This window comes from Rhinolophus hipposideros (genome assembly GCF_964194185.1).
Source record: "Rhinolophus hipposideros genome assembly, chromosome: 9".
Taxonomy (NCBI): Eukaryota; Metazoa; Chordata; class Mammalia; order Chiroptera; family Rhinolophidae; genus Rhinolophus; species Rhinolophus hipposideros.
The window spans coordinates 61,247,654-61,264,434 of NC_138055.1; the positions used below are offsets into that span (position 1 = coordinate 61,247,654).

Consider the following 16,781-nt stretch of genomic DNA (forward strand, 5'->3'; position numbering starts at 1 on the left):
ACATACTAGCTTAAAATAAAATAGTGGACATGTTATATTAATGCTCTCATTTCCTATCTCCCACAATCTTTCTAAGTACCTTTCACCTTCTTCCAATATATATTTGAAGTGATTGAGATGTCATCTGAATAGATATTCTAAAGGATGGCAGTCGTCTACAGATTGTTGAAGGGATACAAAGCTATTTGACTTGGGCTGAAAAAAAGAGATGCTGCTGATAGAGAAGTAGAAACTAATTCTGACATTCAAAATTGTGGCTACCACAAGGCTCTGGACTTTTTATGGCACGTACCTTACAGTAGGCTAGCAAATAATTTTGTCTTGCTTCACCTCAAAACTGTGCAGTTTTCCCAAGAAAGTGCTCAAAATGATCAAGGGCAGCAAGCAAATTAGAGGTAAGACAAAGGAGGACATCGTGGGAAAGAATTTTCAGGATAAAGTACTGTTTCTTCATATTTATAAGATTTTAAATGCAACTGTAGACACAAACATCCGAATAATGAGCTCTACAGCAAGAACCTTGTGCTAATTCTCTGAAAAGTTACCGGAAAAGTCAGGACAGATCTTATATTTTGCAATCAGGACAGATCTTTTGTATTTTGCAATGCACCAAGAAAAAAGTTGGTTAAGGATTTTCCAAGGCAAAAATATCTGTGTTGTAAGCTAAGAGGAATTAGTTCACTGGGATGTTAAGACAGGATTCAGATTGTCAGGGGAGTGAGTCTGATAAAACCAGGTAGCACTTTTTAAAAAATAATGGCTATTATTGAAAAAGGCAAATAAAAACGACCAATTTGAAAATGATTCAATTGGTGTGAAATTTTGTGACAAATTTTATTTAAATTCTTTAATGGAAGATTTTAAACATATACAAAATAAAAGAATATAATGAATTCCCAAATACCTATTACCCAGATTCATTACTTTTCAACTCATGGGCAATCCTGTTTCATCTACATCTTCACTCTCTTTCTTTCCCATATTACTTCCAAATCAGATCCTAGATATTCATCAATGTTTCAGTATATGCATTTTAATGATATTTAAAAATAAACATAAAGCCATATTATACCACAAACAATATCATAATATCATGAAAAATCCAGGCTAAGTCAACATTTTCAAATATTTCATTAATGTTATTAATTTTTTATCATTTATTTGAATCAGTATCCAAATAAAGTCCATATTTATGGCTGGTTAATATGTATCTTAAGTTTCTTTTAATCTATAGGTTCCCCTATGGCAGAACTTTTAAATGCAAAGTTCATTGGTTTTTCTTAAAAAAAAAATTAAAAAGTGTTGGTAAGGATATGGAAAAATTGGAACCCATGGACACGCTTGGTAGGAATCTGAAATTGTGCAACTGCTATGGAAAACAGTTTGGAGGTTCCTTAAAATAATTGAAAAGAAAGCTACCATATGATCCAGCAATCTCATTTTCAGGTATATATCCAGAAGGACTGGAATCAGGATCTCAAAGAGATATCTGCACCCCCATGTTCATTGCCTCATTATTCACAAGAGTTAAGACATGGAAATAACCTAAATGCCCATCAACAAAGAATGGATAAAGAAAATCTGGTATATAATACAACAAAATTTTATTCAGTCATTTTAAAAAAAGAAGGAAATCCTGCCATAAGCAATAACTTGGATGAACCTGGAGGACATTAGACTAAGTAAAATAAACCAGACACAGAAGGGAAAATAGTACAGGATACCATATATGTGACACAACAAAAATAGTCAAACTCATTAGATCAGACCTAATATTATGTAAACCACGTTTTAGTATCCAAAGACAGCCAGATTAATTTTGGTACATTTAGTTCTCATCTTTTTAGAAGTTCTTTGTTGTAATAAAATAGGTGTTATTATACTATATATTTCTATCTGCCTGCATAATTTTCACGTCCACATAAGGAGTTATCTACAGCAGTTAAAATATGCAAAAGTGAACTGGCTTCTCAGGAGGCAAAGAATTCTCTGTCTTTGTTGGATATTTAAGTAGAGCCTGGGAATGTGATGGAGGAGAGTGAAGCACTGGATTAACTAAGTTCTTGTTTTATACTTTCTCTCTCTCTCTCTCTCTCTGTCTCTCTGTTTCTCTCTCTCTCTCTCTCTCTCTGTGTGTGTCTCTCTCTCTCTCTCTCTCTTTTCTTTCTTTCACTTATCTGTTCATTTATGTGAATAAGCATTGTGCCATTACGCCATTCATGTGAGAGGTTTAATAGAAAAGTTTTCACAATTGCAGTCCACTATATTTAGTTGAAAGAGTACAAGTACTACAAAGCTAGTCCATTATTGTAGCTTATTAAATTTATCTCTTTAAAATGATTAATGCTGAACAGTTTCACAAAAAGAGTAGCTCTTTGTTTTATGGAAATTCTGGGTGAGTGATTTTGTTGCTTATTAGCTCCAACCTGTTAAAATTCAACTAAGAGCAATAAATGTAAATAGGCAGGCCTGGGGAAAGTACGAGGTGATATTTCCTGAGAAGGGGTTTCTGAAGATGAGCAATCCAAGAGCAAATCTTACTCATAATAAAAAGGAGGTATATATAGAAGTTGTATGTAGGTAAATGAGGTTGTATGAGGAAAAGAATGAATTAGTAAGAAATTCCAAACGTATACATATGTCTTTTGCTATCAGAAAGATATGCAATGTTCATATATAATTATTCTTTAGAGCATTGAGTTTAAAATTAAATGGGTGTTCTAAATATCTATAAAAAAACTTACTAAATTAATTGCTTTTTCTTATTATGCCTAGCTTATGTTGCACTCTGATAACTGGTTTTGCTGTTTTAAAAACATAAGCAGGGGTCACCCTTTTTAGTTTGATTATCAAATAATCCCTTGAAACTTTTAAGTCAATTTGATTTCCTGCTTAAGCAAAAGAGGTGCATACATTTTAAAAATAACTGAATGACCCCAAACAGGAAAACTGACACTAGACTATATTCCCAGTTTGTTTTGCTTTTTTTCTTTTTGAAAAACATCTGATTTCATATATCTTTTACAAAGCCATGTTAAATAATGCTACAAAATAGTCATAAATATTTTTTCAGTGGTGTGTGTGTGTATGTGTAAAATACATACACAGATGATTGCATTAAATACAAATGTACACTCCAGTGCAGTACTGTCTGATAGAACTTTCTGCAATGACTGAAACGTCCTGTCTGTGGTCTCCAGTATGGCAGCCACTAGCCATGTATGACTGCTGTGCACTGGAAATGTGACCAGTGCAATTGAAGAAAAAAATATTAAACATTGAGGGATAGATCTGATAAGAGATGGAGAAGCACATTGAAAACCACAAAACATTACTGAGAAAAGTGAAAAGATGTGCCACAAACTAAGATAAAATATTTGCAAAGCATATATCTGACAAAGGACTTACATTCTGAATACATAATGAATTCTCAAAAGTCAAAAATGATATGATTAATAATATGATAATAAAATGAGCAAAATATTTGAACAAACACTTCACCCAAGATGTGTGGATAGCGAACAAGCTCACGAAAAGGTACACAACGTCATTATCCAATTGGAGAATGCACATTATACCCATAATGAAACCACCTTACACACCATGAATTTAAAAGACTCACCATACCAAGTTTTGGTGAGGATGTGGAGAAACTGGAACCCAGATGCATAACTGGTAGGAATATAAAATAGTACAACCACTGTGGAAAGCAGTTTGGCAGCTTCTTAACAAATTAAACGTGTACCTACCACACGATCCAACAGCTCCACTTCTAGATATTTCTCCAAGAGTAATGAAAGCAAATGCCCATACACCAACTTGTACATGAATGTTTACAGCAGTTTTATTTATAATAGCTCAAAATTGGCAACTACCCAAATGTTCAAGTGAATGGATAAGCAAATCGTGGTGTATTCATGCAAGAAAATTCAACAATTAAAAATTCAACAATTAAAAATTCAACAATTTAAAAATGAGGTTTTGATACATATACCTATTCGGATGAATCTCAAAATAATTTTGATGAGTGAAAAATCATAAATAAAAAAACACAATAATACAAACTGTTACGTTGGGGGCTTAAAAGGCCAATGGGACAGCACAGAAAGGGAAAGGGATGCAGAAATGAGCAATTGACGCTGTTGATTACTGTGTGTAGACGAGGAGAAAATGCTGAGGTTAGCTACCACAGAAGATTGCTGTTGCTTCCTGATTTTTTTTTCTAAGTTCACTTCAAATTTCACTCCTTGTCATCCCTTTATGAACTCGTTTCTCATTCTACCATACCTCATTCCAAATAATCTCTATACTTAGAGCTCACACAATTTGTTGTCAGGTACCTTGTACTTATGACCCATGAAAGTTTGCTTTGTTTTAATGAGCATGTATGTCATCCACCTTTACTAGAGTACAAGCACTTGAGGGCAATGTCTGAATTCTAAGTCACTTTTCTATGCCACAGACATTAACACGTCGCCTCTCCTGTAGGATCCTAATAAATATCTGTTAAATTCCAGTCTGAGTGGAGTCACTAGGTTCAGTATTGAGCAAATATTTAACACTTAGCCAATCTTCAACATTTGACAAATGATCTCTGTTTCCATTATACTGTGAAGTATTCAGCAGCAGTCTAATGTGTGTATGTGTGTGAAGTCTGGAGAGCAGGGACCAGGGAGATTTATGGCTAGCACAAAATAGCATTTTCAATCTGTGTTCTCTTCAAAATCACAAAATCATTTCCAAGTTAGTTTTGCTAGAATTAGGAATCTGAAATTTCCTTATTAAGAACTTTCCAACCTTGATGCTTAAAAACCATTGGCACACAGTTTTGATGTAAATAATATTATTTTTATTTGATTTATGCTTCCATAAACAGTGTTAAATATAGATTTATAAATACGAATCAGTTATATATGCTTTGGCCATCCCCATCAATAACTACATTGCTATTTGATTGCCTTGCTAGCAGCCATTTCTTAACTATTTATTAGCCTTTATGATTGAGGTTGAACGAGTTCCTCTGCAACACATTGTTACTGACATTAATTTCTTCTAAAGAGATATAGGCCGACTAACCTCACTACATTTAAAGTTTAAGATTAATAACAAATGATCTAGCTACATATTTATTTTTATCTTGGAAAATCTGAATTGGGATGTTTGTTCATATCAGTTTTTATGGGGCATAATCTTGTTACAAACTTTACTATGCTTAAAATGAACTCTTCTTTTATTATATATTTAAAAGTGACATAATCAAGTGTAGCCCATTTTGTACATGGCAGTTTTAGAAACAAAGGTGAAAGAATTTGCATTTAGAAACATATAATTTTCAAGGCATAACCAAAGATATACAAATACTATACAAGCAGGAAAAAAGATCAGTTTATCCTGTTGAAGCTAGAACATTTTATAAATGAGTTTAAGGGTTATTTTCCTGCTGAAAAACTTAAAGTTAAGTTTGTGCTCTGAAGGTTAATGTACAATCAACTGATAACTGATCATGGTACACATTTGCAAACTCTTCTTAAATATATTGCATAAATATCAGGCCAAGTAAGATAGTAATCAGTCTAAAAATATTAAGCTATTTAAAGGAAGAACATCTTATCAGAAGAGAGCTAGAACAGCAATGGAAGCAAGAAAAATTGTAGTAAAAAAGGTACACACTACTAGTGCCTACCCAAGCATTTTCCAGGGAAGAAGTTGCCCTGACCCCAAGGTAAAATCTGCCCATATTCTTTTATTCATTTATTCATTCAGTCAAAACAATTTATTGAACACCTACTATATGTCAGCCATTATTCAGGTTCTGCAAATGCAACAATAAGAAAAACACACAATGATCTGTGGCTTCATAGACCTCACATTCTAATGGGGGACACGAGAACTTTGATTCTTCCAAACAGTTCCCTGTGTTCTGAACCTAAGTGTATCATGCAACCTTCTAAGGTTAAGCCTGATTTCTATGTAGCTGTTTTACTCATGGGAGAGAAAAATCAGCTAGATGAACCTGGTATCCTTGACAGCTTCATTTCTCATTGTAATAGCTATCACTTTTTGAGTTACTACATAAGTGAGCGGATCCCAACCCTAGTCTAACTGATCTCAAAGCCCATTAACTACACTGTTATTCAATGACCCAATGAATGATAATGACCTTATCTTTATAGCAAAGGATTTTAGGGAAGTAAGGTGTTATAGAGTTTTTGTAATCACTTAGAAAACTTATTTTCTAATACCCACATCTTTTCCTCTTCCCACCTCTACAATCTTCTCGATCATTGTGGTGGTTCCTTATAAGTTTAGGTTCTTGAGTTCTACAGTAAATAGATAGACTTCCATTTTTTAACAGCACCTCCTGTGTGTTGGACATTGGGTTAGGAACTTTACCTCATCATACTCTTCTTACTTATATGTGCCAATCACAATATTCTTTTTTTTTTTTTTTTTTAAACAAGAAGTTTATTTAAACAACAAGACGCTTGACTTGAAGGGAAAACTATCTAGGATTCATTTCTTTTAGAGTAATTTATCCCTACTTAAAGACAGATTGCCCTACATGTAACAGCTACGTACAAAAAAGTTATAAAATTGTCCTTGGTTTTACAATGATAAATGAAAAACATTAAAATTCTCCAATCGAACAAGGTATGCAAGGATTTTTATGTTGTTCTCTTTTTGTTAAACAGTGAGAGCAAAATAACTTACTGGAATATAAAGATAAGAGCTGAATGAGCATGCCACTAATGGAGAAAGGGGGTATTTTCACAGAGCCAGTATTTTTCCCCATCCCATCTCCATTTGATGTCGATAAAAACATACCATTGGCCATTTAGTTAAAAAAAAAAAAGAAAAAAAAAGCAAATGCTGTGCACATACATCCGTTACTTTATGTACAATAAAGGAATGGGGAAGGGGAAAATGAAAGAATAGAGAAAACTATACTGTAGTAGTCAGGATGTGGTGGAACCAAACTGTGGTTTTCTAATTGAGACTGTCTTGGTCTGGAGGAGCAGAGTTCTGGAGTAAAGTAGCAAGTTCCCTTTTTAGTAGACACCTCCTGTCTGCTGCTGAAACACATCAATTGTATCTTCATCCTCCATTTCCAACTGTGCAGGTGTGTCTGTTTCATTGATTGGCTGCCCGTCAAATCGGAATCTGATCTGCCTCATTGACAAACCCTGTCGTTCACAATACGCTTTCATTAGTTTACTAAGTGGTGTATGCCTCTTAATCTTAAATTGCACCACAGAACCATCCTGCCCCGCCACCTTCAAATTAATATGATCGTTGTTTTCAGTCTTGACTCCTTCCGGTGCCCGGCCGGGCCCAAGAAGCCCTGCTCGCGGCCGGCTGGCCTGCGGGCGTCCGCCGCCAATCACAATATTCTTGTAAGCACTTTACATCTATTGATTCATTTAATCCTCAAAACAACTTGGTGAGGTAGGGGCTATTATTATTCACGTTTTCTGTTTGAATAAATGGAGCAACAGAAAATTTAAGTGGTTTGCCCAAGGTCACATAGCTACTAAGTAGTAGAAACAGGGTTTGAACTCAAACTCCATGGTCTCACTTCAGAGTTCGCAGTCTTACCACCATGCTACCCTGCCTCTTGTTATTACATAATTTCATGCAATCCTCACGACAATTCTGTTAATTAGCCACTGTTATCTTCATATCACAGACAGGAAAATGGCAACTCAAAGACATCAGAAAACCATTTCAAATGTAATACTAACAAGTTGTGGAGATGGAATTTGAACCAAAGTAAATTTTTCATCCAGAGCATTGATTTAGCATTCTTGCTTACCTGTGAATTAGGACAGTATGCAACTCTTCCAACTCAGATAACTCTGGGCACTGATAAGATTAAGTCTCTGAAGTTGCAAGACTCTGGGTTATAGGAAATTCATGCTTATTTGGAGCATTGAGTGCGCCCTCAAATCAACTTTGTAAATTTCAATTTGTTGTTGTTATAGGTGGGTACTATTAATGCAATCATCTGGTAGCTTCCTATTTTAACTATGTTAAAATAACTAACTTTATAGCTAGATACTAAGCTCTCTTGTATTTCTGTGTGTGTATTACCTGCCATTCATTTGACCCAGATTCCTGCTGAGTCTATGAATGAGTGATGTCTACAATGTCCTGTGCGATAGCCCCAGTCAGCCCCTGTAGACTGATACCTATAAAAAAATAGAATCAATCCATCTCATATTTGGTCTTCCTCTTTCCTGCTGCATTCTGTTTTTCCAGCATTATTGTCTTTTCCAAAAAACCCTGGCTTCTCATGATGTGCCGGAAGTAGGACAGTTTCAGTTTTGTCATTTTTGCCTCCAGTGATGTTTCAGGCTTAATTTGCTCTAGGACCCACTTGTTTTTCTATTGCTGGAAAAATGCTTATATATAACTTTTAAATATTAAATGTGTTTCAATTGCACAATGTAAAAGAAAATTAAGAGATTTTGTGTTCTAGCCCTGAGGGAGCGATAGTTCAATATTGCTCCTCTGTGGTAAACAGTTTGAAAACTGGGCAAAACATAGGAAATAACTATTTTTGGATATTGGACAACAGGCACAGTAGACCTGTGATCCAGAAAAGAAGGGAAACAAATGACATAAGTCTGACCATTCATTGCCCAGGCTTTCTGCTTGGAGGTAATTTCTGGATTGTTTTGCAGGGACAGAAAATGCAAATAGAACCCAGAAGACACATGTGAAGAAAGAGATAAAAGTTTAGGGAGGCCAAGGTGGCTAAAATTTGGGGTCAGAGTACCCAAGAGAAGATATTCCAGTAATCTGCATAGCGGACCCCTTGAGTCTTTGGCCAAAAATCAGTCTGCACATGCATGGAGTGAATTCCATTGATTTGGGTAAGAATCCTTTCAGGGAAAGAACTAACACTGGGATGCTGTAGGCTAAACAATTCCCAGATTGACACCAGACGGGAATCATTCAGGTTCCCACTAGTCTTAGTAAAGAAAACTTTCTGAATCAATATTATTATAAACACTAGCAATAAACCATTTACAATACATTTGCTAGATCAACACAGCTTCCTTTGATTTGTAAAAAAAAATTGTTTGGAAGCTTCAAATCCTTCAAAATCTTCAATCAAGTTAGGGAGAATTCTCTGCCACACACTCTGCAAATACATCATTCTGAGCTTCTACAATGATAACAATGGCCATTTTGAAGTTTAATCTCTTCCAAAATTCTATAGCACTTTCTGTATTCTGGCCTGAGTAGCAGCAATTAACATCTAAAATGTGCACGTTAAATATTAGAACATTTTTTCATTACATTTTTTTACATTAAAAAGTTATATATAATTAATGTATACAACTTGATGAGTTTGGAGATAAGCACTGTATACACCACGAAACCATCACCACAATCTACGCCATAAACCTATCCACCACCTCTAAAAATTTTCTTCCATCCTCTTATTTTTTATTATTATTTTGTGTGTGTGATAAGAATACAAGATCTAAATTCTTAGCAAGTTTTTAAGTATACAACACAGTATACACTATGCTGTATAGTAGATCTCTAGGATTTATTCATCTTGCATTACTAAAAGTTTGTATCCTTCGACTAATACCTTCCCATTTCCCCCTCCCTCCAGCCTCTGGAAACGACATTCCATTCTCTGCTTCTATGAGTTTGACTACTTTAGATTCATCATATAAGTGGTGTCATGCAGTATGATTACATTAAATTACATTACATGCAATTACTGGTAAAGTAGAATTTATGTCTGCCATTAAATTTATGTCATATATTTTTTATGCCTTTATTTGTTCACTACTGTTTCTCTGTGCTAAATATTTTCTAGTGTTTCATTTTACTTCCCTTATTGTTTATTTTAATTTATGTATATATTTTTTAGTTATTTTCTCAGTGCTTGCACTGAAGAATACAATTAACGTCTTAATTTGAAATAATCTAGTTTGGATAATACTAACTTAATTTTAATAGTATGCATAAATTTTGCTTCATTCCCTTCCCTCCTCCTTTGTAATATTACAGTCATACAAATTAAATTTTATATCTATTAATTCAAGTGTTATATAATTCAAAAATGTTAGGAGAAAATGTAATCAAATGAAAATTCATTCAAAGCCAAATAAAAAAGAAAAAGCCAAATGAACAATGAATTGTACTACATGGATACAATGGAATACTAATCGGCAAGAAAAAGGAATGGACTATGAATACATACAAACATGGATGAATCTCCATTGTATTATCCTAAATGAAAGATGTCAGACTCAGAAGGCTACATATTCTATGATTCCATTATGTAACAATCTGGGTGAGGCAAAATTATAGAGACAGAAAACAGATCAGTGGTTATCAAGGCAATGGAAGAGGGGAAAGAGGTTGACTAAAATTAAAAAAAGAATTATATACACTATAAAGATGAAGTTTATTGTATGTAAATCATACTTCAACAACTAAATGGATATTATTTTTATTATCTACTACTCAGAATTGAATCCAGAGATTTAATTAGTAGTCCTTGCATGTAGAGCTTTTTAATTATATTTGAAAATATTTCAAATAGGGGGCATCTGATGATCCAAAATTTAGTGAGGCTTATGAAATTTAAAGAAAGAGAATACTTTCAAGCAAAGCCAATTTGTGGATAAGGTTGATTTCCTTGTGAGTTTTCAGTAGGATTTTTGATTGACCTGAAACAGCAAAGAAGGTATTCATTCATTTTTCGTCAGAATAGTATGTGGCATGGTGGATTTACTTTAACTATTAAGAGTTTGAATACATATTCAATCATCATCCTTTGTCTTGTGTGGTGATTTAAAACTTCTTAATGAGACTAATATAACTGAATTTTAAGGTAAATATTCTCCGAATTGTTAAACTTGATACAGAACAAAAATATATATGTTTTAATGAAATCAGCAAAATTAAGATTATAAAAGGTAAAAAATTTTTTGATTTATTTTTTGCCTCAAGTATATCAATTCCAGCAACTTCTCAAGTCATCTCCAGGACATGAAGTACATGAGATCAGATACTGTTAGAGTCTCTCCCGATTTAAAACCTACCCTCATTGGGATACATAAATATATTTCCCCTTTTGTTTCTATTAATTTTGAGTAACTTGGTCCATTAATCTATCTGTAATACAATATCAGATTTAGTGTTCTCATTTGTAATTGTTCATTATCTTATGCAAAACTGTCTACATCAAAACCCTACCTCTTTTTCTAAGGTTCATATCATCCTGTTACTCCCATTTCAATAGAAAACTAGAATTATGATCAAATACCCAACTGTTTAGTGACAATTCAACATTTTAATGTTATATTTAGATTGCATGTTCAGAACACATGTTAGCTTACAGAAGAAATTGACTCTTACTTCATCCAGTGGACATTACCAAGTTAATTTTGTATGGACAACTAATGAGATTACATGGGATAAGTTAAGGGGAAAAAAGAAAAAGGTCATCACTCTGGGTTAAGCCAGTATATTTTGCAGAGTTTAGCTTCATAGTAAACTACTTGCCCGGGACCCATTATACTCGTATAAGCTAGTAGAAGAAAATAATATCTAGAACAATTATTTTTAGGAAAGAAACAAAATATATGTATTTCATTTTGTATATTTCTGATTGAGGATGGGACAGATTTTCTACAGAGAGTAGGTGACTTACCTGTGAAGTTTTGCAATAAAAGTTAGATAATAATAATAATGATAATGCAAGCTTATATTTGCTGAAATCTTACACTATACCCAACACATAGATTAGCCCAAGTCATTTATATATATTTACTTATATTCATTTATGAAATACATATGAGGTAACTATTCATGAACCCCATTTTAAAAAGTAGGAAACTGAGACACACAGTTGCTCTATAACTTGCCAACGATTCCTGAACTAGGGCTAGAACACATGCAGTTCAGCTCTATGGCTAAGCTCTAACCATGGCTTGGAATACATCTAGTGACTGAGCCTACAGAGTAACCCGTATAATACTCTGGTGTTCATTTATGTGATTCTGTGTTGAAGCTGAGTGAGGTAAGTCCACTATAACAGAATAGTTCTTACCCAGAAGAGGTGTTTTAAGTGGTGAGGCCTCGAGCCTGGAAGCTGTTTCTCCCAAGGCCTTGCAATGTAGGCAACATGATAACTCATCAAACACAGCTTACTGAATGGCCTCTGATGGTGCAATCGTAAGAAAACTCCTTGGAGTAACATTTAGTTAAGAATTTGCAAGGAAAATTAAATATCTCCTAATATCCTACATTTGGATTTTAAAGAGTATATTTTTACAAATATGCTATGACAAAATTATCGTGATACTTGGAGTCAAACAATCTACGTTCAATCATTACTAATTTTAATCAGTGTGACATAGAATAATTTGCTAAAATTCTATGCAATTTTGTTTCCTCATCTCTTACATAAGGGGATTGAAGTAGATCCAAAGCTCTTTTTCAGTGTTAAAATTTTGACATGCAATTAACAATTTTCTCAACAATTGGAAAATACTATTCTAATGAAAACACATTTTTAAGTCTTGTGGTCCATAAATATAATTACACGAGATCAAAATATCATAATTTAATTTACTAAAATTTCACCAGAAGTCATCTAAAATCTAGGGAAGAGGCTGGAAATGAAGAGAAACATAATTTAAAATGTATTTTCATTTTACCCTGGAAAATCTTCCTCAAGAAAAATAATAAAATCAGAATGCAATAATCTCATAATTCTTTGGACAGGCATTAGGTTTAGAGAATGTCTATTTGAAACTTACTGGCATATGCAACTCCTCAAACAACGTGAAAAATTTTAGACCATTTCATGAACAAGTATTTAAATTTCTATAGTAAACCAAAGAAAGATCAGTATAGTTGTGCCTCTGAACAACATGACATTCACTTTGAAATGTACTTCTTGAGTAAACTGTTATCTTAAAATAAAGGCTGTATCTTGCTACAGTAAGGTTACAGTAAGGTTAAATAACCTTACTCATTTCTGCATTGTTTTACCTTCATTTTAGAAATGGAAACGTTCCATCACTTTTCGAATATGAGTGCTACTAAAATAAGTATAAAAATATTTAAATTACAAGGCATGACAGTAAATGTGTTCTGATGTTTTCCCTAAATATACCACGTGGCAATTTTCAAAACATGTAGAAAGACATTTTATATTTCTATGCTTTCATAAAATTAAAAGATTGATGATATAGTTAGTAATTGTGGGTTTAGTGATGTAAATTTTATTCTTTTGCCATGTCTGCATTAATAATTTTCAGTCAATCAGTGAATTTTGGAAATAAAAAGAAACAAAAAACAAGTTACCTATTTTCCTCTAATAGATTCAGCAGAAAACATTAAAATGAAAAAATTCCTAAGACTAATTATTGAATAACCTAACTTCATTTCTTGGAAAAAATTGCTTTGTACATTCTTAAGTATTCTATTAATCATCTAAGTACCATAGGATTGGAAGGAGAAATGATCTGGTATCATCAACAAATTTAAATGTGTATTTGGGGGTCTCTGGATGCATTAAACATGAGCTATCATTCTGGTAGGGTTTACAGAAAAGTCTTTGATATGCTCTTCTACTGAGGTGAATGGAGAAACCCATTGAAAAGGCCATAAATATGAAGTCATTGAATCGTGCCTTTATGATTAGCTTTGTGTGTGACCTGGTGTCTTAATCTCTATTTTCCAACAAGAAATTAATTATTAATGTACTTAATACACACATGTATTAAGTGTATATTAATAATTGTGGCCTACTTCTGTCACAGAATGCTCTATGGCTTATCAACTAACCTAGTGGTTATAAAGGTTTAGGTGGAAGAAAGGCCACAGGGAGAAATTGAAGGTGAGTTACCAAGAGAGACTTGCCGACGGCCTGGGAGGTCTCACTGGATGGGGAGAACCCGGTGATACTGTCAGTCTAGCATCTGGTCCTCAGCTTTACACGCTCGAAAACCCGACTTTGCAGCATCTTTTGATAATCAATCTCTGGTCAATGGACCAATGCGAACCAAACCTCACTCTAGTCTTCCATGGAAACCAGAATGCAATTATTTCTTTCATAGTGAGTCTGGTAATCCTTTATCAATGACTAAAAGGTCAATTATGCTATTCGAAGCACCCCTTTTCCAAAAATATTAATCAGAATGTGGCTTTCTTAGCAAGGAATAAGGCAAAAGGAGGTGGATTTTTTATTATTATTATTTATTTTAAGTGTGTTTTTCCAGGCCCCATCCAACTCAAGTATTTGCTTCAATCTAGTTTGATCCACATGGAGGATCAAACTGGCAACCCTGGTGTTACAAGCATCGTGCTCTAACCGCCTGATCTAACTGGCTGTCCCTGGAGGTGGATATTCTAAGGAGTATTTGACTAACTGAGACATGCTAACCTCACAGCAAAGTACAGCTCTAGAATTCTCAAGTTCCCTATATTCAGACACTGCTTCATTTTCTTTGCTTGTCCACCAAGTGCTGTTGATATTTTCTTACTTAGATGTAAATATTTCAGATTGAGCCAATTTAGCTGTCCCTAGTCAAGGAGCTGTTCCGGGGCTAGGAGACATTCTGTCTCCTTCCATCATGTGCTGATTTAAGTCGTTTATTTCTCAGAAAACAACCTTGTCTCCTTTATCTCCACGTTCCGGGGCTCACCTCACTCTGCCATCATGGACTGTCTGTAAAAGTTCTCGCATGTCATGCGAGGAAGTTGAAAGTATAATTTCCTAGAATATTCATAGAACACAAAGATATACAAAAGTATAATTTAGACAGAGCACATAATTTTGAGAAAATAACAAATGAATGGAAAATAATTTACAAACCGGTCTGTTTGTTGGAACATTTAAATCATGAATTAAGGTAGCAAAATTTAGGCTGGGTAATAGCTTTCAAACATTTCAGGACTGGGTTGTAGAAGCATCGGCATACTGGTACTATTACTTCCTGTGACCATTTCTCTTAATTGAATTGATAAGCATAATCTGAATCAAATAAACCAAATGGTTTTGCACATTGTGACTGGAGTAGAACTCATGATTACTGTCTTATACTCCTCTGTTGAGAAAAGTCAAAGGTGCCCCAACCCAGAAACAGCCAGGGTTTTTTAGGAAGAGGAACGAAAGAATTAAAATGTCTCCTCTGGGATTTACCTCCTCCTGGCTGCTCTGGTTAGTTTCTCCTTGCCCTTGAAACACTCACAATTGTATTTGCAGCCCACGTTGGACTTGCCTTTGCATTTGTGCTTCAGGTTTGTCTCTCTTTCTACTTTTTAATCTTAGCTTTTCTAGCTTAATCTCTCCCTTGCTGATTACATCCAACCCAAAACTTTAAATGTCTGTATGCTGATGATTCCAAATTTATAGCTTCATCTTATTTTTCATCCCTGTCTACTTAGATATCCAACATCTTCATCTGTATGTCTAGTTGATATCTCAATCTTCACATGTATACAATGAGCTTCTGATATACTGCAATTATAGAAATATAAGAATTTATATATTTTTGCAATTACATAAATTTATAAATATATAAATGCAATTATATAAATATAAATATCCCCACAACCAGCAATTTGCACATCTTCCTGACTTCACCAAATGGCAACTTCATTCCTCCAGTTGTTTAGGTAAAAAAACAAACAAACAAAAGAAAAACACCAAACCTTGGTATTCTCTTTGGTTTACTTTCACACTCTGTATCTTATCTATAAGCAAGTCCTATTGGCTCCACCTTCAAAATAAATACAGAATCCAGCTGTTTCTCATACGTCCAGCGTCACCTATCTAGTCCAAACCACCATATTTCTCATGTAGATTATCGCAATAGCCTCTTGGGAGATTTGTCCTAATACAGAGGCCAGAGTGATCCTATTGAGGAATCCTGGTTCATTCACTCTCCCTCTCTGCTGGATGATTATTTCATACTTTCATCTTTCTCCTTATACGTCCAATACCCTCTTCCATATCATAACTCTCTCCTGATGACCTAATATGTTATTAGTTCTTGTCACTCCTCTTCCCCAAACTCTCCAATGGCTTTTCATTTCATTCAGAATAAAAGTCACAGACCTTACAAAGACACTTTCTCAGTGAGGCTTTCCTTGGCTACCCTTTTAAAAATTTTAACCTTCCTCCAAAACTGCCTTTCACTTTTTGTCTTTATTAGCCAAGACAAATAAAGCACATTTTTATTTGTGCTTTTTTCTCCATAGCACATATCACCAACTAACATACAGCTGGGGCTCTGTAGACTGGCCAAAGGCAAATTAACAAGAGAAAAATGAACAGAAGTTAATTAATATGAATAACCCAAAGGGGTGTTTAGAACTTGGGCTTATATACCATTTTACATGAAAACAATGGAAAGGGTCTTGGACTTCTGAGTGGGGGAGATAGGTTGTATGAAAGTGACCAGGAAAGGTATGGTAAACAAAGGTTTTTTAGTAAGGTTCGTTATGCATATTTAAATCAGCACCTTGTCCTTTGATAAGAGTTGTGAAGAGTCTTCTTCCTGGTACTGGAGAGGGAGGCATCTTTACAAATGAAAATTTATTTTATAAATGTAAATTTCCTTTACAAAAGAAAAAGTTATGCCCTGTTTTTACAACTTTTCTTGCAGCTGCTGCTTCTCAATGCCCTTTAGCTCAAAATAACCCATACGCCGAATAAGCATATTTGGGGTGGCATATTCTGGTACCCTTCACAATATATTGTCCTTATTTATCTTTTTTAATGTCTGTCTTTC

General features: G+C 34.2%; 1 protein-coding gene across 1 annotated transcript in view; it reads right to left on the minus strand.

Moving 5' to 3' along the window:
* Positions 1 to 6,871: 6,871 nt before the first annotated feature.
* LOC308501912 (small ubiquitin-related modifier 2-like) overlaps positions 6,872 to 16,781 on the minus strand; it is a gene marked incomplete at its 5' end in the record, with an annotated part of 54,310 nt that continues 44,400 nt past the window's right edge. Inside the window, one exon of the mRNA XM_081058982.1 lies at positions 6,872 to 7,391. Within this exon, the coding sequence (XP_080915108.1) occupies positions 7,050 to 7,391 (342 nt within the window). The 3' untranslated portion in view covers positions 6,872 to 7,049. The remainder of the gene's footprint in view (positions 7,392 to 16,781) is intronic.